A 27,997-nucleotide genomic window follows, 5' to 3' on the forward strand; every position below is an offset into this window, starting at 1 on the left:
GGCTCGGGGCCTTCTTTTTTCGTTTTCCACTCTATCTAGGCGTTCTTTCCCCCATCATCACAAGCAGACGCCGATGTCTCTTAGGCAGTACTGGGCCTTCCTGGCTCCAAACAGTTACTCCTCTTTCCAAAGCTCCACAGTCGGGACAAGCCCTTGCTTTAAGGTACTCCCTCAGTGCTTAGTTTTTGTTTGCTTTTTAGGCAAAGCCCTCATGATGCCCTCCACTTACCTCAACAGTTTTTTGTTATAACTCAGTAATTCTCCATCTGCTAGAAGAAGGAACTTCTCCTGGGTTCCTTTTTTTTTTTTTTTTTTTTAATCCTCACTCAAGGACATTTTTCTATTTTTTGTTCAGATAGAGTGGGAGGGAGAGAGAGGAAGAGAGAAGCATTGACGTGAAGGGACACATCAAGTGGCTGCCACCCACATGACCCTAACCTAGGGCCTGGGACAAACTGCAACCGAGGTACGTGCCCTTAGCGGGAACCAAACCCGGGTCTCTCTGGACCGCGGGCCACTGAGCCAAACCGGCCAGGGCTCCTGGGTTCCTTGAACCCGAGTTGTTATGCAAAAATTCTTGAAGAGGAAGGTATGCATCAGTCATGACCATGAGCTTAACTAATCAGGAGATGCCAGACGGGACAATGAGGCATTCAAGGCTGGCGTCTAGTAAATGTTAAGAAATATAAAATAAACAACTTATGCAGTTACTAACTGCTGATATCTGCTTCTGTACACGTAGCTTGCTTGCTCTGCTAAACTCTTGAGTAACCTCTGTCCTATATAAGCAACCCTCCCCCTGAGCTCGGGGCTGCAGTTCTCCTCTGTGTAGGTTGGCTGCAGTCCCTGCGCAGGTAATAAAGCTCCTAATATTCAAAATTATTTGGTGTCTGAGTGAGGATGATTCTCCTGGGTTACAACATTTTCCCCCCAATGTATGCCCCATACACCAAGGGCCTGGACTCACGTGACTTAGGGCTCAGTTTTTAAGTCACGTGTGCTGGACAACCCATCAGCCACGTTATCCCTGTCCTCGGTGGCCCTCGACGCTATTTGGGGCTACAAGTGTACAGGTGCGTTCTCTAACGCCCTTCCCTTGACAGCGGGGAAACCAGGCCCAACAGGACTGCGTGGCTCAGGAACAACCCAGCTTGCGCCACACCTAGCAGCTCAGTGAGGAAGACTACTCCTCCCAGAAACCCTTTCGCCTCCGGCTGGCCATTCGCCCTCTTCGCGGAGAGGAAACTGCGCAGGTACGCAAGGCGGGAACTTCATCTCCCAGAAGGCCGTGCGGGCATTTTTCATCCTCCGCGTGACGCGCGTCTTCCGGCGCGGAGGGGCGGGGCAGTACGCGGCTGGGCTAGCCGCAGGAGCAGCTGAGGGGAGCGGTCTGGTGGCCGGCGGGCTTTATCTGCCATGGAGGCCGTGCCCCGTATGCCCATGATCTGGCTGGACCTGAAAGAGGCCGGTGACTTCCTCTTCCAGGCGGCTGTGAAGAAGGTGAGCGCTGCTCTCCCCACCCCCACTTCTTCCGCGTCTCTCCGTCGTCTGCCAGCGCGTGACGCCCCCTGCGCGTCCATCATCGTCCCAGGCCCCGTCGGGTGAGGACAGGAGGGGCCTCCGCTGGCTTTCCTCAGCCTGTCCCACCCCCCCATTCCTCCGTGCGCGCGCAGACCATTTTCCTCTCCTCCTGCGCCCTGGGCTAGCACCGCAGCCTCGTCGGAATTGCTTTTTAACTTCTGTCCTGGGCCATCCGCGGTTCCCACCGTGGCACCACACTTCCTCGGTGTGACCCTATGGAGCTAGTTCTGCTCCGCCCCTCCTCCCGCCGGAACCGCCCTACGGGGACTCGGGGCGGGGTGGGGGGCGGCGACGTCGACCGTCCGGGTGGTGAGGCTGTGCCTGCCCTCGGTGCGCGCTCGTTCCACGACTGGGCCGGGGCGGACGCCCAGGATGGCTCAGGAAGACTGCCAGACCTCTGCGATCGAGGTCTCTCTGACCCTTGGTGCAATTCTGTTTGGTCTTCTCAGAAGAAGAACCCTCTTGGGGAGCCCTTTGGACCAAAAGATAAGGTTCCATGTCATTTTGGGGAGGTTTGCTGCTTTTCATAACTGCCCAGAGGGGATAAAGAGCTGTAGCTTCCGGCGAGACCTTGGCCACTCATTGTGTTGCATCTTTCCTTTCCTACGAAGGAAACAGGCAGGTATGGCGTTGATGGAGGCAAGGGACCTCTGTGGCAAGATCAGGTGTGGCTGGTAAAAATTGGGGCCAGGTGTGTTGATTGGGCGTCAGGTGCCCTCTGAGACATCTGCTGCCTTGGGAAGGGCCACCTGGTTGCATTGAGGGTCAGAAGTGAAAAGGAACAACCAGGAGGCTGTTGCAGGTTGCATCCTTATAATCACCACATGTTTTAAAAAGCAGCTGCCAGGGTAAGTCCCAGATAATCCAGATGGTGCAGGATGCTTGAAAAAAGAAATTGGAGCCCTGGCCGGTTTGGCTCAGCGGTTAGAGCGTCGGCCTGCGGTCCTGAGAGACCCGGGTTCGGTTCCCGCTAAGGGCACGTACTTCGGTTGCAGTTTGTCCCCGGCCCTGGTTGGTCGTGCGGGTGGCAGCCACTCGATGTATCCCTTCACGTCGATGTTTCTCTCTCTCTCTCCCTTCCTCTCTCTCCCTCCCACTCTGTCTGTACAAAAATATGGAAAAATATCCTCAGGTGAGGATAAAAAAAGAAAAGAAATTGGAGAAAGAAAATGGGTAGTAAGTAGTCTCCCAAGAAGCTACCTCCCTTCCTCTGTTTACACTGCCACTGCATTAGTTCAGACACTAACAATTTATGTTCTGTTGAGTATCATTTAACCTCTTTGGACCTCTCTTTCCTCATTTATAAAATCAGAAAATTAGATTAATTGATCTAAAATTTCAAGCTTTTGTTAGGTCTTTCCCAGACTTTGGTCACGGCTCCATCTGCTCTTTCATACACGTACAATTCTTTTCCTTCGCCGAATCCCTCTTTCCCTCCTTTTTCTGGTGACAGTTGTCTGTCCTGCTATGTTTTAACCCCCTGATCCAATTGTAAGTGACCTGAAAGGCATCTCCATGCCTTTTTTTTTTTTTTTATAATTCTTTTTTTTATTTCTATTTTTTTATCCTCACCCTAGGACATTTTTTCATTTTGTTGTTCAGATAGAGTGGGAGGGAGAGAGTGAGAGAGAAACCTCGACATGAAAGGGACACATCGAGTGGCTGCCACCTGCACGACCAACCAGGGCCGGGGACAGACTGCATCCAAGGTACATGCCCTTAGTGGGAACCGAACCCAGGTCTCTCGGGACCACAGGCTGACGCTCCAACCGCTGAGCCAAACCGGCCAGGACTCTTTTTTTTATTTTTTTATTTTTTTAATCCTCCCTCGAGGACATTTTTGCATTTATCTTCAGATAGAGCAGGAGGGAGAGAGGGAGGAAGAGAAAGAAACATCCATGTGAGAGAGACACATCGAGTGGTTGCCACCCACACGACCCCAACCGGGGCTGGGGACGAACTGCAACCAAGGTATGTACGTGCCCTTAGTAAGAAGCGAACCCGGGACTCTCCGGTCCATGGGCTGATGCTCTAACCACTGAGCAAAACCGGCCAGGGCGGCATCTCCATGCTCTTCTCAGCCTAATAGGGTCCCCTCTATGTAGTTGGCACTCAGGAAAATGTGACTGAAAGACAGGAAGGAATTTGGAGACAGCGGCTATAACTTGATGGAAATCCAGTGGATAATGTCTTAGCTCTGAAGCTCCTAGGAGATGATTTTGTTTGAATTTAGCCTCTGATGCTCTCTCTGGTAGCTCACATCTAGATAACAAGGTATTATGTGAGCAGTGACTTCCTTTGGAGAACCTGGGTCTCCGGGAGAGGGATTGCTCATGGGCCATTTAGCCTGAGGTGGTATCAGATATTGAAACAATTTCCTAGACATCAGCTCTTTTTCTTTGTTTCCTTTTCTTTGGAATTGGGAAAGATACCACCATTTATTTGATAAGATTGTGACATGTATTTGCATGAACCCACTGAGCAGTCTGTGGATAAATTGGGCTTGAGAATGGCCAACTCCTTCAGGGCACTCTGGAACTCTTCCTATAGAGGAGACACCACTGCATCCTGGGAACTCTTCCTGACCTGGACTCCTCTCTGCAACTCTAGAGCCCCCATTCTGCCTGTGCTACTAGTACCCTTGTTCTTTTCTACCTTTGCTTGGAACTGTGGGAACATTCACCAGTGACTTGGAGCTTGGGTGGAATTTAATTTAGGATAGTAGGGTAAAGATTGGTTCTGTTAAGATCAACCTGTCAAGCACTGTGCTGAGCCCTGATGATACAGATGAATAAGAGACAATACTTTTTTTTTCATGGAATTCATAATCTAGTAGAATAAATTTAAAAGTTAGATGGTAATATCAGTGAAAGTAGAAGTCTGTGCAGTATATACAAGTACTGGACTAAGGAAGATCCATCAGGGAAGGCTTGCCAAGGAGGTGGGTTTTGAAGGATGAATAGTTTTCCAGCTAGGTTAAAGGTTTCTTTTTTTGTATGAGGATTGGGCTTAAAAACAAAAACAAAAAAACTTTCATAATGGTTAGTATTGGTTATTATTCCTGGTGGATGTGCCTTAAATTATGAAATAATGCAAAGTAAATACTAGGAGAACAGCAAGCTGATTTTAAACTGCAGTGCCAAACTGTAGGGCTACCTGGACCTACATACTTTCTTAGTGGAGAAATGCTGCTGGCCCTGCACCTCCTTACCTGTGCTTTGGAGCGCAAAGTGCTGACTCACTGGAAACTGATAAAGGGTGAGTCTTGTGCTCTTCATCAGAGTGATTTGGCCACAAGTGTTAAGAGGAAGTGAAGAGGAAGTTTTTTCCTCTTCTGGTCCCAAACGGCTGCTCTTAATTGTACTTGAGCTCAAGTCAAGCTCACTTGAACTGCATTACCTTCTCATCCCTGATTCATTCATGGAACAAATAATTGCTGAGTGACTGTTATGTGCCAGCTCTGGAATTCAGTACTGTATGTGATCACAAAAATTCCTGTCTTCATGGAGCTTACCTTCCAGTGATCCACATGATAACCCATTCTCAAGGGCAGATGTCCAGATGGTAGCCAGCTAAGTGGCTTCTTGGCCTTTTGCCTCCTCCCACTCTGCCGGGTTGAGCTCTTTAAATTGCCACTTTCCCACCAGGTTCCTCCAGAGGAACTGCCTACTGTTCAAAGCTGTCAGCACTACACTTTAGCTTGCCCAGGCCTCTCTTACAGGACCATTCACATCTGATCATTGTCCTTCTTCCCGTCGCTACTGGAATCCCTTTTCTCCTGTTCATCGTCCAGGTTGAACTGTATCTCCTCAGGGTCCCTTCAGCTACCTGGCAATTGTGCCACCCTCCAAATTCAGATAGGTCTTACTGACGCTGTCACTCAGATGGCCTGCCCCAGAGTACACACTTCTGTTGCTCCTTCTTTTTTGTTTTTCTTAAATATGTTTTTATTGATTTTTAGAGAGAGAGGAATGGAAAGAGGGAGAGAGAGAAACATAGATGTGAGAGACAGAAGCATCTGTTGGCCCGAAACCTGGGCATGTGTCCTGACCGGGAGTTGAACTGGTGACCTCTCGGCAGATGGGATGATGCTCAGCCAACTGAGCCACACTGGTCAGGACTCCTGCTGCCTGTTCTTACTGTTCATCTTATTCACATGTACATAGAGTCTGGTTTTCAGGTTTGTGGAATTTTTTATCCCCTATCCCCCTCTTCCAGATTTCCCATGGGACTCACTCCCTCCCTCCCTTCCTTCCTTCCTTCCTTCCTTCCTTCCTTCCTTCCTTCCTTCCTTCCTTCCTTCCTTCCTTCCTTCCTTCCTTCCTTCCTTCCTTCCTTCTGTTTTAGAGAGGGAGGGAGGGAGAGGGAAAGAGAGATAAAAACATCAATGAAAGAGAACATCAGCCGGCTGTCTCCTGCATGCCCCCCACTGGGGGTCGGACCCACAACCTGGGCATGTGTCCTGACTGGGAATCGAACCAGCGACCTCTTGGTGCATGGGTTGATGCTCAACTGCTGAGCCCCACCAGCCTGGCGGGACTGCTACTCTTTTGAAAAACTTGCCACAGATACAGAAAGGGAAAGGACCGGAGGCTTAAAAGGGCCCCAGCCCCTCAGCAGTGTCAGTTACCTGTGGTGGTGATTTGTCTTATTTCTTCTTTTTTTTAATCCTCACCTGAGGCTATTTTTCCATTGATTTTCAGATAGAGTAAGTGGGAGGGAGGGGGAGAGAAAGAAAGAGAAACATCGTTGTGAGAGACACATTGATTGGTTGCCTCCCAAACAACCCCAACCAGGGCTTGGGATCAAATCGCAACCAAGGTACATGTCCTTCACTGGATTGAATCCTAGACTCTTTAGCCCTCGGGCCAATGCTCTAACTGCTGAGCCAAACTGGCCAGGGCTGATTTGTCTTCTTTCTTATCGCAGATTTGGAGTCACCAAGTCAGTCTACCGGAGTCTGTCTTCCCACTTCTGTTTTATAACAGAATGGCTCCAGACACTGATGACCTGGATTGTCCAGGTGATTCTTTGACTTTAATCTCATACACCAAGGACCTATATCCATTTCACACCAGTTTTTTTCCTTCTCTTGAGAAGTGATAAATACTTGTGTGTAGAGAGTGCTTAACAAGAGTTGGTCGAATGACCTAGCCTAGTTCTAGCACCCTCTAGGAGGTGTAACTTGAGTCGTGCTACCCGGTGTTTAGACAGGTCCAGGTGATGTGGGACAGAGGCCTTGAGTGTTAGGCGGGGGAGACCAAGCGAGGATGAAGCTGTTCTTATTCTCGGTGGTCTTGGTCTGCAATTTGGTCTTAGGCTTGCTGATACCAAGGGACTGAAGATTTCCCATGGCAGCACTACTCTTTTCTCTGAATAAAATTAATCTCATTTAAAATTCAGTAGCAGAGTGTGTGTTGTATTAATTAACAATCTATGTGTGGGACTCAATTTTATGTGTGTTTCTGTGGAACAGCCCAAGGAATACCCCATATTTGAGTTACCCTTGCAAGTGGAGGGAAAAAAGCGTGTATGGTGAACAAAAATAATACTAACATATGTGATACCTTTTATTGCCTTTTCTCCTTGGGTTATTGCCTTAATTAGCACCGTGAAATTTCAAGATGTCATATCAAATTAAGATAAAATGCTAGACACCTCTGCCACACAGTGGGGGAAAAAGCATACACAAAAGAATGAGAACGGGCTAGTATAAGAGAAAGTTACAAGGTATAATCCCTGAGTCGAGAGTCAGGAAATCTGAATTAAGAGTTCTAGCACTACCATTGCACATCTCTGGTTTCCATTGTTCTAATCTGAAAAAGAATGGCAGGGCCCAAGATGGATGTTTCTAATGATCTCCACTATCTACAAAATTTTGTGTCGTTTGTTGTTCAGTAAAAGAGCAGTGTCGTGTCATGGACATAGCACAGACATTGGAATCAGACATGTCTGGGTTTAGGTCCCACCTCCTCCACTTACTAGCTGGGTAATCTTCAGCTGCTAGAAATGATTACATCACTAATCTGCTTCTCACTTCCTTACCTGTAATATGGAGCTAATAATATACTTCATAAGCTTGTAAGAATCTAGAGTTAAATGCATATGAGTCCCTAGTATGGGTCTTGGCATATTGTAAATAATATTTTTAGCCTAGCATCCTCTGTCTCAGTTTAGGAAATAGCTCAAATCCTTCTGACAGCTCTGAGTCAGACGTAGCAGGTAATATTAGCCTCATTTTACAGATGAGATAAACAAGCCCAGATCTCCCAGCAAACCAGGGGCGCAGCCAGGACTTAATACACTGTCCAGGAATTTTTCTCAGGAAATGGACTGTTACCGTTTTTCACTTTTAACTCTCCCATGCCAACCCCACGTGACTCTAATCCCTGAACATGCTCTCAATTAACAAAAACCTGCCTGTAGGTCTTATTCTTCCTTCAGAAAAGAATTCCCACTGCTCCAACGCCTGGCTGGCTTTTGGAAGTTCTCTGGTCCTCGACTATTAGTTGTGTAGATGCATTGGGGTCCTTCTTACTCTTGATCTGTGCTGCCAAGGTCCAAGCTGTATGTGCTGCTGGGTCTTCCTTCTCAGGCTCTTTCAGGAGCTTTAAATCCTAACCAGACTTTGTTCTGAGCTCTGTAGAGTTCTGGACCAGAGGGAGATTGTGAGGTGATCTCTGTTCTTTAAGAACCTTCAGCCAGTTTCTTTCCTCTGTTTAGTGGGGGAGTGATCAGCAATCATAGAAAATTTTCTCAGAGTTTAGAAAATATGTATGTAGACATTCATTTCTCTTCCCATTTTTTTTTAGTTATTTATGAGAACCATATTTAAAAAATAGAAATGAATTTATCTAATATGTGGTTAAGAATATGGGTTCTTGCCCTGGCTGGTTTGGCTCAGCGGTTAGAGTGTAAGCCCTCGACTAAAGAATCGTGGGTTCATTTCCTGTCAAGGGAACGTACCTCGTTTGTGGTTCGGGCCCTGGCCGAGGTCATGTGAGGCAACCAGTCGCTATGTCTCTCCCCCTGCCCCGTCTGAAAATCAATGGAAAAATATCCTCAGGTGAGGATTTAAAAAGAAAAAAGAATATGGGCTCTTGCCCTGGCCAGTGTGGCTCAGTGGTTGGAGCATTGGTCTGTGCACCGAAGGGTCACTGGTTCAATTCTTGGTCAAGGTTACATACTTAGGTTGCAAGTTTCATCCCTGGCCCAGCCCTGGTTGGGATGTGTGCAGGAGACAACCAGTCGGTGTGTCTCTCTTTCCCTGTCCCTCCCTCCTTTCCATTCTCTCTAAAAATCAACGGAAAAATTATCCTCAGGTGAGGATTAACAACATCAAAAAAGAATAAGGGCTCTGGAGCCCAGAATATGTGGGTGTCAGCCATTGCCCATCATTTACTAGTGCTTTGACCTTGGCAAATGCCCTAACCTCTTTGTCTCAGTTTCCTCGTTTTCTCTTGTGTAAAATGGTGGTGATAGTAGTACCTACCTCTTTGGATTTTTGTAAGGATTGAATGATGGATGTTAGGTGCTCAGTGAGGTGCCTGGCCCATGGTGGGAGCTCCATAAATTTTGCTGCTGCTGTTCTTGGAGGAGGAATGAGACACAGGTAGGTGACCTCTAGGGAGAGTTGTGCTGGGGGTGGGACAGCATCTCCCTCCCTTTCAGCATTGTGTGAACAGTAGGGACAGATGTTCTTAGCAATGTCAGGTGAAGCCTTGTTTCTGGGAGTCTCAGGTGTTTCTCTCATTACTTTGGCCTCTGTCCCCCAGGGCCTCTATGCTCCATTTTCCCTTTTCTTCTTTCCTCACGGTGGACAAACTAAAACTTCTCACCAAAAGGGAATTCCTATTTATTTATTTTTAAACAATCTGTCCACGTTACTTTATTTATTTATTTTTTTCTTTGTGGTACGTGCCCCCAGCGGGAATCGAACCCGGGCCTCTCTGGCCTGCAGGCCGACGCTCAACCGCTGAGCCAAACTGGCCAGGGCGCGAATTCCTATTTAGATAATCAAGTTTTTCCTATAGCTCAGGCCACATATATACATATATATATAAAAATTTGTTTGTTTATTCATTCTCACCTGAGGATTTGTTTATTAGAGAGGGACATTGATCCCCTGCCTTGTGCACGCCCCCTTTTGGGGATTGAGCTTACAACCGGGGCATGCGCCCTGACCAGGAATCAAACCTGCGACCTCTCAGTGCATGGACCCATGCTTAGCTAAGCCACACCAGCCAGGGCAGTGTCGTCCAGTTTTATTTTCCATTTTGCTCAAAGGAGGAGGCTCTATGGTCAGCATCTTGGTGCTGCCCTGTTACTGAGTCCCTGGTGGTCCAGGAGGTGAGCTCATGATTGGTGAACTGGACTCGATTTGTGAGAACTCGGAGGGCAGGAACAGGGGCAGAGGAGTCTCCTCTATCCTTGGTTTACATTCCTCTCTTTTCTCTCTAGTTTGTCCTGAAGAATTATGGAGAGAACCCAGAAGCCTACAATGAGGAACTGAAGAAGTTGGAGTTGCTCAGACAGGTAGGAGTATAGTATTTTTATGCTGGTATGAACAGGATTGGTTTGATAGGGACATAAAGAAATTGCCTAGCCCTAGCCGGTTTTGCTCAGTGGTTAGAGCGTCAGCCTGCGGACCAGAGAGACCTGGGTTCAGTTCTCACTAAGGGCATGTACCTCTGTTGCAGTTTGTCCCCGGCCCTGGTTCGGGTCATGTGGGTGGCAGCCACTCAATGTGTCCCTTTCACATCAATGTTTCTCTCTCTCTCTCCCCCTTTCTTCCTTCCACTCTATCTGAACAACAACAACTGCCTACAACTGTGTTCTTATTTTAGTATAGTATTTTATCTGTAAAAGCAAAATAAATGATAGAAAAATTTGAAAATACTAAAAAGCAGAAAAAAGAAAACCCAATCCTAAAAATTATTTTCATGCTCTGGCCAATTTGGCTCAGTGGTTAGAGCGTCAGCCTGAGGACCAAAGAGTCACGGGTTCGATTCCAGTTCAGTCTCTGGCCCTGGTTGGGGTCGTATGGGAGGTAACCAGTCAATGTGTGTCTCTCACGTCAATGTTTCTCTCCCTCCCCCTCTCCCTCCCTCTCTCCCTTCCTCCCACTCTATTTGGAGATAAATGGAAAAATATCCTCAAGTGAGGATTTTTAAAAAAAATCATTTTCATATATTTAAAAATTTTATTTATATGTAATGTGTATACTATATAAAACCACCTATACTGCTTGTATGGCCTGCTTTTTACTGCACAACATATTTTGGATATGTTTCAGTATCAGTGAACATACAACAGTAGTATTTTAATGGCCTTTGATCATTATATTGAAGTATAATTTAATCATTCTCCATTTGGAAAACATTAGGTTATTTCTGGGTTTTTTTTTGCCACTGTAATACTCCCCACGTCTTAATAGAATTGTTTTTATAGGAATTGGTGGGTGAAAAGGATGTACTTGTTTCTCCAGCAGGGTGTGTGCCTATTCCTTTTATTGCTTTTCAATTCTGGCGGTCTGATAGGTGAAAAGGGTATTTAATTTTCAGTTATTTGGTTAATAGTAAGGTTTCACAGTTAATATTTTTGTTATATATCTTCTTTTTAAAAAAATATTTTCTCTTTGTTGATTTTAGAGAAGTGAGAGGGAGAGATAGAAATATCGATGAGAGAGAACATCAGTTGGCTGCCTCCTGCATGTCTCCCACTGGGGATTTGACCCACAACCTGGGCGTGTGCCTTGACTGGGAATTGAACCAGCGACATCTTGGTGCATGGGTCGATGCTCAACCACTGAGCCACACCGGCTGGGTTATATATCTTCTTTTAAGAATTGACTGTTGCCCGGGCTGGTTTGGCTCAGCAGTTAGAGCACCGGCCAGCAGACCAGAGAGTCACAGCTTTGGTTCCTGCTAAAGGTACATACATCGGTTGCAGTTTGTCCCCGACCCCTTGGGGTCGAGTGGGTGTCAACCACTCAGTGTGTCTCTTTCACATCAGTCTTTCTCTCTCTCTCTCTTCTCCCTCTCTCGCTCCCACTCTATCTGAAGATAAAAATGTCCTCGGGTGAGGATAAAAAAATAAAAAAGAATTGACTATTAATGCTCTTTGTCCATTTTTTATGAGTGTTATACTTTTGTTTCTTATTAACTTATAAGACTCATATATTAATGATATTGCTTCTTGGTGTTATATGATACAAATATTTTTCTCAGTTCATTGTTTTTATTGTGTTTTTAATGCCCACCTTTCAGTGAACATAGGGGTGCATATATCTTTTTGTTGTTGTTGTTAATAATGTCAGCTCTTTTTTTAATGTTTTGGTTTTTTTTTTTTAGAGAGAGAGAGGAAGGGGAAGAGATAGATAGAAAAATGGATGTGAGAAAAACATCAACCGACTGCCTCCTGCATGTCCCCTACCGGGAATCGAGCCCACAACCTGGGCATGTGCCCTGACCTGGAATTGAACCATCGACCTCTTGCTGCATGGGTCAATGCTTAGCCACTGAGCCACACCAGCTGGGCTCCTGTTCATTTTTTAATCAGATTGTTTTTGGTTTTTTTCTGGTGTTAAGTTGTATGATTTCTTTATACTATATTTTGATATTCACCCCTTCATCTGAGGTATCTTTGGCGAATTTGTCTTTCATTTTGTTGATGGTTTCCTTCACTATGCAAAAACTTTTTAGTTTGATGTAGTCCCATTTGTTTATTTTTTCTTTTGTTTCCCTTGCCTGAGAAGACATATCCAAAAAAATATTGCTAAGAATGATATCAAAAAGTTTATTGCCTGTGTTTTCTTCTAGGAGTTTTATGGTTTCAGGTCTTACATTTAAATCTTTTTATTTTATTTAAAAAAATTTTTTTCTTTATTGATTTGAGAGAGAGAGGAAGGGAGAGGGAGAGAGAGAGAAACATCAATGAGAGAGAACATTGATTGTCTACCTCCTGCATGCCCCCCACTGGGGATTAGACCCACAGCCTGGGCATGTGCCTTGATGGGAATCAAACCAGCAACCTCTTGGTGCATGGGTCAATGCTCAACCAGTACACCACACCGGCGGGGCTTACATTTAAATCTTTAATTCATTTAGAGTCTTTTTTTTAATCCTCACCCGAGGATATTTTTCCATTTGTCTTCAGATAGAATGGGAGGGGGGGAAGAAGGGGGAGAGAGAGAGAAACATCGATGTGAGAGATGTCGATTGGTTGCTTCCTGCACAACCCCAGCCGGCGCTGGGACGAACCTCATCAAGGTACATGCCCTTGGCCAGAATCCGGAATCCGGGACTCTAACCACTGAGCAAACCAGCCAGGGCTTGAGTTTATTTTTGTATATGGTTTCAGAAAGTGGTCTAGTTTCATTTTTTGAATGTATCTGTTGAATTTTCCCAGCACCATTTACTGAAGAGACTGGCTATTATGTCTTCAAATTTTCTCTCCTCTTTTTTTTTTTTTTTAATCCTCACCCAAGGACATTTTTCCTTTTTTCTGTTTGTTTGTTTTATTTATTTATTTAAAAAAAATTTTTTTTTTTATCCTCACCTGAGGACATTTTTTCATTTTTTGCTCAGATAGAGTGGGAGGGAGAGAGAAAGAGACAGAGAGAGAGAGAGAGAGAGAGAGAGACATCAACGTGAAAGGGACACATCTAGTGGCTGCTACCCACACAACCCAACCAGGGCCGGGGACAAACTGCAACCAAGGTACATGCCCTTAGCGGAAACCGAACCCAGGTCTCTCTGGACCGCAGGCTGATGCTCTAATCGCTGAACCAAACCAGGGAGGGCATCTCTTTTTGGGACTTAAGCAATAGATACGTTGGTCTTCTTGATTGTGCCCCTGAGACTCTGTCCACTTTTCTTCAATATTTTTGCTTTCTGATCCTCAGACTTGATAATTTCAGTTGTCCTACCTTCAGGTTGACTGGAAATTCTGTCTGTTCAAATTTGCCTTTGAATCCTTCTAGTGAAATTTTCTTTTTATCCTCACCGAGGACATTTTTCCATTTTTTGTTCAGATAGAGTGGGAGGAAGAGAGAGAGAGAGAAAAACATCGATGTGAAAGGGACACATCAAGTGGGTGCCTCCCACACAACCCAACCAGGGCCAGGGACAAACTGCAACCAAGGTACGTGCCCTTAGCGGGAATTGAACCCGGTCTCTCTGGACCACAGGCTGACGCTCTAACTGCTGAGCCAAACCAGACAGGACTCTAGTGAATTTTTCAGTTCACTTATTGAACTTTCATCTTCAGAATACAGGATGGAGCAAAAATAGGTTTACAGTTGTGAGTATACAAAACAGAGTTTATTCTATTATTTGTTAATTACTGTATTATTTTTCATACAGACAACTGTAAACCTACTTTTGCCATAACCTATATATTTGAAACCTATGTATTTGGTTTCTTTTTTTTTTTTAATCCTCACCCGGGGACATTTTTCCATTTTTTGCACAGATAGAGTAGAAGGGAGAGAGGGAGAGAGGGAGAGAGAGAGAGAGAGAAACATTGACGTGAAAGGAACACATCGAGTGGCTGCCACCCGCACGACCAACCAGGGCCGGGGACAAACTGCAACCAAGGTACATGCCCTTAGCGGGAACTGAACCCTGGTCTCTCCAGACCGCAGGCCGATGCTCCAACCGCTGAGCCAAACCGGCCAGGGCTGTATTTGGTTTCTTCTTATGTTTTTTCTTTATTGATATTTTTGTTTTATTCCCTTTATCATTTTCTTGGTTTTTTTCACATCTTCCTTTAGTTCTTTGAGCATCTTTTTTTTTTCTTTATTGATTTTAGAGAGAGAGAGAGAAAAACATCGATGAGAGAGAACATCGATTGGCCGCCTCCTACATGCCCCCACTGGGGATTTGGCCCACAACCTGGGCATGTGTCCTGACGAGGAATCAAACTGGCGATTGCTTGGCGCATGGATCAATACTCAACCACTAAGCCACACCAGCCGGGCTTTAAGCATCTTTAAGACAGGTGTTTTTTAACGTCTTTGGGTAGATTGGCAGTCAGATTTTTTTTAGGGATAGTTCTACTGATTTATTTTCTTCTTTTAAATAGGCCTTCCCTGTTTTCTTGCATGTCTTGTGACATTTTTGTTGAAAACTGGACATTTGAATCTAATCATGGTAACTCTGGAAATTAGAATCTCCTCCTTCCCAAGGGTTTGCTGGAGTTTCGTTTGTTTTTATTGTTGTAAGCTATCCCTGTGCCTGAACTTAAGGTGTCCTCAGGTCTTTTCTGAGCCTCTGCCTCTCCTTGTGCATGCATAGTGACTCTCTCTTTTCCCCTGCACATATGGTTGTCTTGGAATGTCAGGGTCTTCAGTGTCTGTCTCCCAAAAGAGTCCTTTGCATCCTCTGGAAGTCACTTCAGCCAGACGGGGAGTGCCCATCTCATCCTTTCTCTGCAAGTGCAAGCCTTCAGTAGACTCCAGAGTTCCAAAATAGTTGCATCAGACAGATTCTGCCAGTGAAGTTGTTATTTAGGTTGGGAGCATTTCTAGAGCCTCCTACTCTACTGTTTTCCCAGCATGCTCTTCATAAATTGATTTTTTTTAATCTTCACCTGAGGATATTTTTCCAGATAGAGTGGGAGGGAGGAGGGAGAGAAAGAGACATCTGTGTGAGACACATCAATTGGTTGCCTCCCGCATGACCCTAACTGGGGCCGGGGATTGAATCCGCAACTGTGGTACGTGCCCTGAACCCATGACTATTTGGTTCGAGAGCCAACGTTCTAACTGTTGAGCCAAACCAGCCAGGGCTGTAAATTGAAATTTAAAAAAATATTTCAGCCCTGGCCGGTTTGGCTCAGCGGTTGGAGCATCGGCCTGTGGTCCGGAGAGACCCGGGTTCAGTTCCCGCTAAGGGCACGTACCTTGGTTGCAGTTTGTCCCTGGCCCTGGTTGGGTTGTGTGGGTGGCAGCCACTCGATGTGTCCCTTTCACGTCGATGTTTCTCTCTCTTTCTCTCTTCCTCTCTCTCCCTCCCACTCTATCTGAATAAAAAATGGAAAAAATGTCCTCGAGTGAGTATAAAGAAAGAAAAAAATATGTCATTGTACCAATTCGAAAATTAGTGAGATAATCTTAACCTCTGGGGCTAGCACCATTTCATGCATGAACACACCCTAGGAGGAGCACTGTCCCCAGTCTCCAGAACTGCTTCTGAAGCATATCCTTGATTCATTCAGTGTGAGAGACTAGATCAGTGTTTCTTCAGTGAAACCACAGAACGAACTTTTTCACATAGAACATTGATAATTATTTCAGTGGAAAAATTATCAGACCAAAAAAAATCCTCTCAGACTCTTCAGTATATAAAGTAAAAATGAGTATCTACAAGTATTATAGCAATTTTAGAACTAACATTAGTCAAGTTTTCAGTGAATTATAGAAAATGTGTCAGCACAGAGACAGTGTAAGTTAAGTTAACCTTTGACCATAACTCAGTGATTTGCAGTGGAAAATGGGTCTCAGCTTCCTCATCTGTAAAACGGGGGCTAGAATAATTATCTCTAAGAAGCCTTTCCAGTTGTAGCTCTGGAATGAATTCTCAGCTCTGTGGTTACAGGGAATGAAATTGACAGGTGTGGTGGGGAGTTAAAGAGTGAGGAAGGGGTTGCTTTGGAGTCAGCTTTCTTTAAGACCCCCCTGTTCTGCTCTGCTATTACCCCATACAGAGCATCAGAGTGACAGGCCAGGGTGGGACAAGAAGGGCTGCATTCTTTTTTTTTATCCTCACCTGAGGACATTTTTCCATTTTTGTCCAGATGGGGGGGGGGAGAGACATCGGCATGAAAGGGACACATCGAGTGGCTGCCTCCTGCATGACCACAACCAGGGCCAGGAACGAATTGCAGCCAAGGCACGTGCCCTTGGCTGGAATCGAACCCGCGACTCATTGGTCCGCGGGCTGACACTCTAACCACTGAGCCAAACTGGCTAGGATAAGGGCAGCATTCTTTCTTTTTTTTTTTTTCCTTACCCGAGGATATTTTTCTGTTTTTTGTTCAGATAGAGTGGGAGGGGGAGAGAGAGAAGGAGAAACATTGATGTGGAAGGGACACATCAAGTGGCTGCCACCCACATGACCAACCAGGGCCGGGGACAAACTGCAACCAAGGTACGTGCCCTTAGTGGGAACTGAACCTAGGTCTCTCTGGACCTCAGGCTGATGATCTAACTGCTGAGCGAAATCGGCCAGTGCAAGGGCTGCATTCTTGGTTGGCTATAAAGGGTGTAGACAGTAAGTCTCTATGACCAGGAGCGAAGGTTGCTTCTATTGTTTCCCAAAGACGGTTTTAGCCAATACAAAGACAAAGGAATTTTTGTTTTTACCTTTTTGTACATATTTTAGTGAATATTTTAAAACTGTGTAGCTGACACATCAAACCTGTTGATTCTGAGATGCTGCTGCCTAAGATGCGGTTCCAATTTTAAAAATGGGTTGGCTTAAAGGAAAATGTTAAGTACAAGTGGTATTTGATTATGGCAGAGGTTATGATGGGAAGGTGGGTGATGAGAATGACTAGATTTGAGAAGGTGGCACCTCAGCCATATGGCTGTGACACACCTTCTCTTATCACTGGGCTTTCTAGAGGCCTTACCACAAGGGAGCTTATCATTCCTGTTCAAAGAGGAGACTGAGGCTCAGCCGGGAGATGGTCTCTCAAGACACTGCTGGGAAGTGGGACTAGTACAGACTCTTCCTGCTCTGGTGCCCCACAGGGCATGCACATCCCATCTGAGAGCACCCTAGACTGAAGGCTCAGAGCCCAGCTCCAGAGTGTAGTGCCCTGGAGGAGTTCCAGCCAGTGGCAGCTAGCCTGCTGCTGGGCCGCTCTGTGCTGGGATCTGGGGCGCTGGTCCTGGCCCACAGGTGTGGTGAGGGAATGCTCAGCACTTCTCTCCTGTCCCCTCTGTGTGCACCTTTCTCTTGGAGGGTATATTGTCTGCTCTTCTGTTTGTTTGAACAGAAAGGTCATTTGCTTTATTTTGTTTTCTTCCCAAAATAGGAATGGTTGTGTTGCTTATTATAAAAATTGAAAATATTCACTATAAAGAATACATAAACAATATAAAGAATTAAATATATATGTATAGAATAAGGTAAATTATTTAAGCCCTGTTGCCCAGGGATAGTCACTTAACATTTTGGTATATAGCCATATAGATTTTTTTGGTATTAACTTTTAGAGCAAGAGGAAAGGGGAGAGAGAGAGAAAAACATCGATTGGCTGCTTCCCTCATGACCCCCACTAGGGATCAAGTCTGCAACCCTGACTGGGAATCGAACTGGGACCTCTCAGTCCACGAGACGATGCTCAATCCACTGAGCTACACCAGCTGGGCTTAGATTTTTACCTTTGTCTATATAATGTAGTTGGATATCAGTATCTATAATTCTATATGATATTACATAAATGAAATCATACCATTTATATGTTATATACTTTTTTTCTCCAACAATAACTATGTTATGAACATTTACTATCACTAGAGAGCCTTGTCTTCAGTTTTCGTGGGTGAAAAGCATTCTCTTGTGTGGACAGCCTTGACACCATTTTTTAAAATAATTCTGTCTTTTTTTGCTATCTACCCAAACAGCTGTTTTATTTCAACTAGAGTTTACATTTAATACTTTGTATTAGTTTCAGGTATGCAGCATAATGGTTAGATAATTATATACTTTATAAAACGTCCCCCACTGCTATTTCCAGGACCTGTCTGCCATATACAGTTATTGCAATATTAGTGACTAGATTCCCCGTGACTGTTTTGAAACTACCAATTTGTACTTCTTAACCCATTCACCTTTTTCACCCATATCCCCACCCACCCTTCCCTCTGGTAACCATCAGTCTTGTTCTCTGTGTCTGTGAGTCTGTTTCAGTTTTATTTAAACAGTTCTCTTCAATGGGAATTTTGGTGGTATTCAGCATTTGAGCCTGTTAGTAATGCTGTGCTAAATATCCTTGCATGCTCATTCAAGCAGGCATGTTGTAAACTGCCTTCCAGAAAGGTGGGCTAATTCTGTCCAACAGCTCTGGCCAGTGGGGTGATTTGTTGGATGACCACAGATGCAGCAGTGGACTTTCTTTTGGGTCCCCGGGGTATGCAGTGTCCCAGCTCAGATGCATATTTCCTGAGTGTTCATGGGCAGACAGACCTGCCTGTCCTCTACCCCAGGTGATAGCAGGCCTGCTTCTCCCATCTGCCCCCCAGAATGCTGTCCGTGTCCCACGGGACTTTGAGGGCTGCAGCGTCCTCCGCAAGTACCTAGGCCAGCTCCATTACCTACAGAGTCGGGTCCCCATGGGCTCAGGCCAGGAGGCTGCTGTTCCTATCACCTGGTGAGAGCTGATTGAGGGGATCCTGGGGTTCCCTGGGGATGCCCCCTCCTTTCTCCCAGGGTCTCCCTCCCTCCAACCCCACACAGGGGTGGCCGGTCCCCTCACCTTGCCTCAGGGCCCTGGCCAGCTCCTTCTCTCAAGATGACTGGGGTGACATATCTGCAGGACTGAAATCTTCTCAGGCAAGTCTGTGGTTCACGAGGACATCAAGTATGAGCAGGCCTGCATTCTCTACAACCTTGGTGAGCTGCCTAAACCTTTTCTCCTGGCCCAACCTCCCAGCCTTGCAACCCTGGGTCTTAGCTCAGCAGCAGGCCACAAAGGCAGGTGGCTGATGGAGGGAAGACACCTGGATTCCGATCCCTCCCCTGCCTTCTCCACATCTCTGCCAGCACCTCTTCTCTGGGCCATGGGGAGCCTACCCTGCTGGGGAGGGGCTGTACTGGGGCTGGCTGCCACTGTGTGCTCCAGCTGAGAGAGATGACCGGAAGGGCCTCTCTACTTTGATTGGACAGCTCCTGACCCCGCTTTTGACTTTGGGTTGCTTCAGGCAGAAGGAAAAACGAGGTTAGGCTCAACTGGCCCTGCTATTAACCCTGATGACTCAGCACCAGTCAGACTCAAGGGAGAAGCTTGGGGAGCCCTAGAGTCCTATGTAGGCTTCACTGAAGCTTTAGACTGGACCTCTGGGCTAGGGTCTGGGGGCAGGAACCCCTCCTCTGTCCACCCACATCACTGCTTGGTGCAGAGCAGGAGACTGAGGGACTTGGCTGTACTTCTGAGTTTCCCCATTTGCTCCAGCTTTGATGTCCTTGGACCAACTGCCTCATTTCTCAGACCCCTGTTTTCCTGATCATGGGTGACAACACTGATCCCACCCCCTGCCTCCCCAGGTGCACTGCACTCCATGCTGGGGGCCATGGACAAGCGGGTGTCTGAAGAGGTGAGGAGGGGAGGGACAATGGGTGGGTCGTCGAACATGACCAGGGAGAGCTGCTGAGTGTTTTCAGACTCGAGTTGGACTGAGTCCTGCCCTGTGGGAGTGGATACAGCAGCTGTCTGGTGCTGCCCTCCTCCCTCTTGTCCTTCCCAGGGCATGAAGGTCTCCTGCACTCACTTCCAGTGTGCAGCAGGTGCCTTTGCCTACCTGCGTGAGCACTTCCCACACGCCTACAGTGTTGACATGAGCCGCCAGATCCTCACTCTCAATGTCAACCTCATGCTGGTAAGGAGGTGCCCTTGTTGGAACTAAGTTGAATCGAGGGGAGGAGTCGATTAGGGCTGGACCCTAGACCAGGCCCTGTGCAGATGGCAGTGCAGGGGCCTTGGCTTTGATCTGAGAGCTCTAGGTGGATCTGGAGCAGGCTGGACTTCTTGGAGTGGGGGAGGCTGGAGGGAAGGGAATCCCTGTGGTCTGCCTACTGGGAAGGGCAAGGCCTCCGGGCGAACGAGGCGTGCACCTGCACTTGTTACCCCAGGGCCAGGCTCAGGAGTGCCTTCTGGAGAAGTCAATGTTGGACAACAGGAAGAGCTTTCTGGTGGCCCGCATCAGCGCACAGGTAGGGATCGGGGTAAATGGTGGCCCTCAGGGGACTGAGCGCAGGCCTTTGGTTTTCTGCTGACGACCCATCCTGGCTCCCAGGTGGTGGATTACTACAAGGAGGCCTGCCGGGCCTTGGAGAACCCTGACACTGCCTCACTGCTGGGTCGGATCCAGAAGGACTGGAAGAAGCTGGTACAGATGAAGATCTACTACTTTGCAGCTGTGGCTCATGTGAGGGCGCCGTGGCTACTGGCCCTGGGTTGGGATGAGTTGCCACAGCTTGGGAAACGAGTAATGACACCTCTTCTTCTTTCCCAGTTGCACATGGGGAAGCAGGCTGAGGAGCAGCAGAAGTTCGGGGAGCAGGTGAGGGAGTTGTGAGGAGAGCACTCAAGACGGGTTCCAGCTTTATTAGTGAGATGCTGGTGGGGTCCCTTCCTTTACAGAATAGGGAAGGTGGTCCACTCTCCACCTCTCACCTCCACATCCCTGGACAGCCGGCTGCTGCAGGCCTGGTGTGTCCCATCTGTGCAGCCTCGCCCTGGGAACTGAGGAGGCACAGCAGACTCCTCCCAGAGAGGCTGGCTGGTTGACAGTGTAAGCTGTTGGTGGAGCACAGTGTGACATGAACCTTGTTGCCTGGCACCCAGATGCCTCCTCAGCTTCTTGCCTTCTAATGGGCCATCTAATGGCCAGGCAGGGCTCAATGGGTTGGTAGGAGGAGGGTAGTCAAAGCAGGGAAGGGCGAACCAGGCTCTGCCCACTGTTCCCCACAGGTCGCATACTTCCAGAGTGCCCTGGACAAGCTCAATGAAGCCATCAAGTTGGCCAAGGTAAAACTGTGAAAAGCCTGGCTGCCCCTCAGAGCCCTGAGTACAGGGAGCAAGCCTGGCGGGGCTGTGGGTTTGCTGGCACTGCCTTTACTTGATGCTGAGGCCCCCATTCCCTACCCTGCAGGGCCAGCCTGACACTGTGCAAGATGCACTTCGCTTCGCTATGGATGTCATTGGAGGAAAGTGAGTCTTTGAGGCTGGGGGTGGCCCCGGTTCCTTCTCATTAGGAAGGATTTTGGTCCTCTGCCTGCATCCTTGGGAGGAAGCCACCAGTGCCAGAGTGCAGTGGCCCACATGAGAGGCTAGCTCCTGAATCCCCACTGATTGTCCTGGACTTTCCACTCACTCCTCTTCCTCTGAACCCCCAGATACAACTCTGCTAAAAAGGACAATGACTTCATCTACCACGAGGCTGTCCCAGCACTGGACGCCCTGCAGCCTGTAAAAGGTCTGAAGCTGAGGGGAGGCTGAGGATCAGGGTAGGGGTACAGAGAAGGGGTAGAACAGAGGCAGACTTGAGGTTTGCATGGACCTGGTCTCCACAATTTTTCTCTGTCCCAGGTGCCCCCTTAGTGAAGCCCTTACCAGTGAACCCCACAGACCCAGCTGTTACAGGCCCTGACATCTTCGCCAAACTGGTACCTATGGCTGCCCATGAAGCCTCGTCACTGTACAGGTGGGTGGGAGGGGCTGTCCCTGTCCTCTGCTCCGGTTGGATTGGGATGTCCCAAGAGACCTAGGCTTCCAGCAGCTGCTCTGTCACTTCTGCAGTGAGGAGAAAGCCAAGCTGCTTCGAGAGATGGTGGCCAAGATTGAGGACAAGAATGAGGTCCTGGAGTAAGTGTGGGACTGGGGTGGGAGGCATGGGGGTTAAACACCAGACCTTGGTGGGTCCCTAGTGCTGCCTGCAACAAGGAAAGTAGTAGCAAAATGTTTCCCAGCTCTGCCCTCCACACCCAAGGGCTTGCTTGTTAGATTTATAAGGTGAGAATCATGAGCCTTGGGAGGGGATGCCCCTTCTGTCTCAGTGTTTTTAGCAGAACACGGGACATGATTTGAGGGCGAGGACGCCTAGGGTGGAGGTCTGGATGCTGATCTGCTCTCTGCTAGGACCTCAGACCTATCATCAGTTGTGGGGTGCTCACCCTAGTGCACTCCCTGTAAGGACTTAGGTCAGCACCCATCACCCACCTGGTCCTGTTGTCCCCACAGCCAGTTCATGGATTCAATGCAGCTGGATCCTGAGACAGTGGACAACCTTGACACATACAACCACATCCCACCCCAGCTCATGGAGAAGTGTGCAGCTCTCAGCGTCCGGCCAGACACTGTTAGGAACCTTGTCCAGTCCATGCAAGGTTGGGGGCAGGGTGAGGGGGGGTAGAGAGGCAGGTGGAGGGTGGGAACAAGGAATTCATCTTCTGCGGCGCTCTCCCTGTCTCCTGCTCACCCAGGATGGAGGTTGCACCTCTCCAAGCACCTGGCACAAATACCCTCACCCACACTGCACCTTTTGTGCCCTGCATTGCTCAGCAAGTGTTGGGCTGCACACAAGCCCTGGACTGAGGAGGCAGTTCTGGCTAGTCAGGGACAGGCTAAAGGGGGTGCCTGGCCTGCCTGCCTCAGAGGCTGTTTCCCATACATGCCCTCAGTGCTGTCTGGTGTGTTCACGGATGTGGAGGCCTCGCTGAAGGACATCAGGGATCTGCTGGAGGAGGATGAACTGCTAGACCAGAAGTTGCAGGAGGCAGTGGGCCAGGCAGGGGTCAGTATGGCAGTCTCCAAGGCCGAGCTGACCGAGGTGAGGCGAGAATGGGCCAAGTACATGGAGGTCCACGAAAAGGCCTCCTTCACCAACAGTGAGCTACACCGCGCCATGAACCTGCATGTTAGCAACCTCCGCCTGCTCAGCGGGCCACTGGACCAGGTCCGGGCTGCCCTGCCCACACCAGTCCTCTCCCCAGGTGAGTACTACCCATCCCATGCCCATGGGCTAAGACAGAGCTGGGGGCTTCTCTGGCCTTTCTGATCACTGCTGCCCCCAGAGGACAAGGCTGTGCTGCAGAACCTGAAGCGCATCCTGGCCAAGGTGCAGGAGATGCGGGACCAGCGCGTGTCTCTGGAGCAGCAGCTGCGTGAGCTCATCCAGAAGGATGACATTACTGCCTCGCTGGTTACCACGGACCACTCAGAGATGAAGGTGGTGTGGGTGAGCGGGTGGCGGGGCCCTGACTTTGGGCTCCACCCTGAAGTGGCAAAGCCTTGAGTGTCTGTTCTCCATCCCCCAACACCCTCAGAAGCTGTTTGAGGAACAGCTGAAGAAGTATGACCAGCTGAGGGTGTACCTGGAGCAGAACCTGGCTGCCCAGGACAACATCCTCCGGGCCCTGACAGAGGCCAATGTGCAGTATGCGGCAGTGCGCCGGGCACTCAGCGAACTGGACCAAAAGTCAGTGCCTGGCTTTATTCTCTTGCCCAGGGTCCGGCACAGAGCTTGGCTCCAACTGCTCACCTGCTGGCCCTTCTGCCCACCAGGTGGAATTCCACACTACAGACCCTGGTGGCCTCCTATGAAGCCTATGAGGACCTGATGAAGAAGTCCCAAGAGGGCAAGGACTTCTATGCAGACCTGGAAAGCAAAGTGGCTGCTCTCCTGGAACGGGCACAGTCTGCCTGCCAGGCCCGTGAGGCTGCCCGCCAGCAGCTCCTGGACAGGTAGGTGTGGCCCCAGGACCACAGGGCAGCTGCAGCCCAGACCCAGACTGGGCTGATAGGGGGCTGGCTCCATTTCTTACCTCATCCCACAGGGAGCTGAAAAAGAAGCCACCACCACGGCCCACGGCCCCCAAGCCACTGCTGCCCCGCAGGGAGGAGGGTGAGGCAGGGGAGACCGGAGACCCGCCGGAGGAGCTGCGCAGCCTGCCCCCTGATGCCTTCCTGGGAGCTGCTGCTGCGCTCCGCTTTGCTCCTGGCCCCTTCCCCAGCTCTGCAGGCCCAGGACCCCACTATCTCTCAGGCCCCTTACCCCCGGGCAACTACTCAAGCCCTACACAGGTGTTGCAGCCCAGGGTCCCCCAGGCCACAGGGCCCCCTGCAGTGGCCATTGCACCTGGACCTGCTATCTACCCAGCCCCTGTCTACACACCAGAGCTGGGCCTTGTGCCCCGATCTTCCCCTCAGCACAGTGTGGTGAGCAGTCCCTATGGGGGTTTAGGACCACACCTTCCGGTTGCAGGTCTGCCCTCAGCCCCATCTCCTCAGTTCTCGGGCCCCGAGTTGGCTTTGGGGGTTCGGCCAGCCACCACCACAGTGGACAGTGTCCAGGCTCCCATCTCCAGCCACACAGCACCCCGGCCGAATCCCACCCCTGCTCCTCCCCAACCCTGCTTCCCAGTACCCCCACCCCAGCCACTGCCCATGTCTTACAACTATCCTTTGGGTCCCAAGCAGCCCCTCACAGCACCCCCAGCCCAGCACCACTTCTCTCCTGGGATCCCCGCAGGTTTTCCAGCACCGAGGATTGGCCCCCAACTTCATCCTGCACGAGCGGCATTTGGGCCTCAGCCCCCCCAACAGCCCCTTCCACTACAGCATCCTCACCTCTTCCCATCCCAGGCTCCGGGACTTGTCCCCCCCCCACCCCCATACCCCTTTGCCCCTCAGCCTGGTGTCCTGGGGCAGCCACCACCTCCTCTGCACACCCAGCTCTATCCAGGTCCCCCTCAGGACCCCCTGCCTCCTCACTCAGGGGCTCTGCCTTTTTCCAGCCCTGGGCCCCCTCAACCTCCCCATCCTACCTTGGCATATGCCCCTTCCCCCAGACCCCTAGGCCCCCAGGCAGCCTCTCTCCCTATTCAAGGCCCCTCACCTGCCAACCAAGCCACCCCTAGTCCCCACCTGGTGCCTTCACCTGCACCCTCACCTGGGCCTGGCCCAGTACCTCCTCAGCCTCCTGCAGCAGAGCCACCCCCATGCCTGCGCCGGGGCAGTGCAGCTGCAGACCTGCTCTCCTCCAGCCCTGAGAGCCAGCACAGTGGCACTCAGCCTCCTGGGGGCGGGCAGCCCTTGTTGCAGCCGACTAAGGTGGATGCAGCTGAGGGCCGGCGACAGGCCCTGCGGCTGATTGAGCGGGACCCCTATGAGCATCCGGGGAGGCTGCAGCAGTTGCAGCAAGAGCTAGAGGCCTTTCGGGGACAGCTGGGTGATGCCGGGGTTCTGGACACTGTTTGGCGGGAGCTGCAAGACGCACAGGAACATGACGCCCGTGGCCGGTCCATTGCCATTGCCCGCTGCTACTCGCTGAAGAACCGGCACCAGGACGTTATGCCCTATGACAGTAACCGCGTGGTACTGCGCTCAGGCAAGGATGACTATATCAATGCCAGCCGCGTGGAGGGGCTCTCACCGTACTGCCCGCCCTTGGTGGCCACCCAGGCCCCTTTGCCTGGCACAGCTGCTGACTTCTGGCTCATGGTGCATGAGCAGAAAGTGTCGGTCATTGTCATGCTGGTGTCTGAGGCTGAGATGGAGAAGGTAAGAGGTGGAGGTTGGGTGGGTGCCCAGGAGGGATCCTGGAAAAGCAGCCCTAAACACCCTGTTTGCCCTTCAGCAAAAGGTGGCACGCTACTTCCCCACCGAGAGAGGCCAGCCCATGGTGCATGGTGCCCTGAGCCTGGCACTGAGCAGTGTCCGCACCACTGAGACCCACGTGGAACGGGTGCTGAGCCTGCAGTTCCGTGACCAGAGCCTCAAGCGCTCGCTCGTGCACCTCCACTTCCCCACTTGGCCAGAGTTGTGCGTCTGCTGCCCTGGGTGGTTGGGAGCATGGGGGTGGGGAGATGGTGAGGGCCCCAGATCAGGTCTGACTCAAGAGATTCTACCCCATTCCTGCAGAGGCCTGCCCGACAGCCCCAGCAACTTGCTGCGCTTCATCCAGGAGGTACACGCACATTACCTGCACCAGCGACCCCTGCACACACCAATTGTTGTGCACTGCAGGTAGGGTGTGGGGCAGGGGACACCTGCCAGAGGGTTCCTCCTCTGAGGGCTCTTGGCCTTACACCCCTTTCCTGCTGCAGCTCCGGGGTGGGCCGCACGGGAGCCTTTGCATTGCTCTATGCAGCTGTGCAGGAAGTGGAGGCAGGGAACAGGCTTCCTGAGCTGCCTCAGCTGGTGCGGCGCATGCGGCAGCAGAGGAAACACATGCTGCAGGAGAAGGTGAGGGTCTGGGCACTGGGGCAGGCCCTGAGGTGACAGCCAACCCAGCTGACCAGGACACATGTGCCTCTGCAGCTGCACCTCAGGTTCTGCCATGAGGCGGTGGTAAGACACGTGGAGCAGGTCCTGCAGCGCCATGGTGTGCCCCCACCCTGCAAACCCTTGGCTGGCACAAGCATCAGCCAGAAGGTGAGGAAGGAAAGGGCTGCTGGGACGGCCATAGCCTTCTGGCCCCTCACCCACTTTTGTCTTTTCAGAATCACCTTCCTCAGGACTCCCAGGACCTGGTCCTCGGTGGGGATGTGCCCATCAGCTCCATCCAGGCCACTATTGCCAAGCTCAGCATCCGGCCTTCTGGGAGCTTGGATTCCTCCTCCGCCGCCTGCCTGGCAGTCCCTGTAGAGCCCCTAGGCCTGCTGCCAGCCAGCCTCCCAGAGGCCACCCAGCTCCCATCCTCCTCCCCACCCCCCCTCTCTTCACCCCTGCCCGAGGCACCCCAGCCTGAGGAGGAACAGCCAGTTCCTGAAGTCACCAGTCTGGGGCCCCCCTCCTCCTCCCTGGAGTTGCTGGCCTCTCTAACCCCTGAGACCTTTTCTCTGGACAGCTCCTTGCGGGGAAAACAGCGGATGAGCAAGCAGAACTTTCTGCAGGCCCACAATGGGCAGGGGCTGCGGGCTGCCCGGCCCACTGATGATCCCCTCAGCCTTCTGGATCCACTCTGGACACTCAACAAGACCTGAACAGGCTTGCCCGCCGGTGCCCATCAGGGTTTCTTGAGGTGGGCCGAGTCTCTTCCTCCCATTCTTGCTGCCTTTAGCCCTACCTGGTGTAGCTCACACCCCGGTAGGGTGAAGGTGTATTGCAGGCCTTGAGGCAGGTTGTGCTCCTTTGTGGGACCTGACATTTTTTCAGCTCTTTGCTGTTGAAGTAATAAACCAACCTGTTCTGTGGCCAGTGTCTGCCCATTGCTGCATCAGAGAAGGAGCCCCAGGAATACCTGGCACCTTGACTTGGGACCACGCTTGACTTCTTTTTGGCACAGGGAAGAGGAAGACACACATGCCTCACAAGGCCCCTGGGATTTTTTAAAAAGTTTAAGTTTAATGTTACAGTCTTGAGGCAGCTTCCAGAAGATGCAGCTACTTCCCCTAGTCTCAGTGCATTGGCTCCACAGAGCACCCAAGCCCGCCCTCAGTCCAGCTTCTCCAGCACGGAGGGCACGTACACCAGGCTGAGCTCGCTGCCAAAGTTGCAGACGATGGCGGCGTTGTCCAGCACCAGGATCTGGCGAGCGGGCTGGCCCTCACTGTTCTTACCCAGGTAGACTGTCTGTAACAGGTCCCCGTAGTTTAGGTCCCAAAAGGAGACACAGCCCTGGCCACCAGTCACCAGCAGGTTGTCTGAGATGACACCCAAGCTTGCACCACAGCCCAGGTCCTAG

General features: G+C 50.0%; 2 protein-coding genes across 3 annotated transcripts in view; one reads left to right on the forward strand and one right to left on the reverse strand.

The window, feature by feature from the left end:
* Positions 1 to 1,305: 1,305 nt before the first annotated feature.
* Positions 1,306 to 27,686, forward strand: PTPN23 (protein tyrosine phosphatase non-receptor type 23). 2 transcript variants are annotated; one of them, XM_036266266.1, is made up of 25 exons: positions 1,306 to 1,500; positions 10,042 to 10,116; positions 18,836 to 18,963; positions 19,129 to 19,205; positions 19,857 to 19,906; positions 20,057 to 20,188; positions 20,442 to 20,522; positions 20,606 to 20,737; positions 20,825 to 20,872; positions 21,283 to 21,339; positions 21,464 to 21,522; positions 21,708 to 21,787; positions 21,901 to 22,015; positions 22,111 to 22,176; positions 22,552 to 22,697; positions 22,992 to 23,303; positions 23,385 to 23,539; positions 23,637 to 23,788; positions 23,875 to 24,054; positions 24,147 to 25,872; positions 25,949 to 26,133; positions 26,233 to 26,337; positions 26,418 to 26,556; positions 26,632 to 26,745; positions 26,814 to 27,686. In XM_036266266.1, exons 1-25 carry the CDS (start codon positions 1,417 to 1,419, stop codon positions 27,294 to 27,296), a joined length of 4,881 nt encoding a protein of 1,626 aa, XP_036122159.1. In that variant the 5' UTR covers positions 1,306 to 1,416; the 3' UTR covers positions 27,297 to 27,686. The 2 variants fall into 2 exon arrangements, with proteins under 2 accessions (XP_036122159.1, XP_036122160.1); XM_036266267.1 differs by lacking the exon at positions 1,306 to 1,500 and adding an exon at positions 9,151 to 9,193.
* Positions 27,668 to 27,997, reverse strand: part of LOC118632944 (SREBF chaperone) — a 59,597-nt gene continuing 59,267 nt past the window's right edge. The window contains exon 23 of the mRNA XM_036266268.1: positions 27,668 to 27,993. Within this exon, the coding sequence (XP_036122161.1) occupies positions 27,748 to 27,993 (246 nt within the window). The 3' untranslated portion in view covers positions 27,668 to 27,747. The remainder of the gene's footprint in view (positions 27,994 to 27,997) is intronic.

The sequence above is a fragment of the Molossus molossus genome, unplaced genomic scaffold (assembly GCF_014108415.1).
Source record: "Molossus molossus isolate mMolMol1 unplaced genomic scaffold, mMolMol1.p scaffold_m16_p_18, whole genome shotgun sequence".
NCBI classification, from domain to species: Eukaryota; Metazoa; Chordata; class Mammalia; order Chiroptera; family Molossidae; genus Molossus; species Molossus molossus.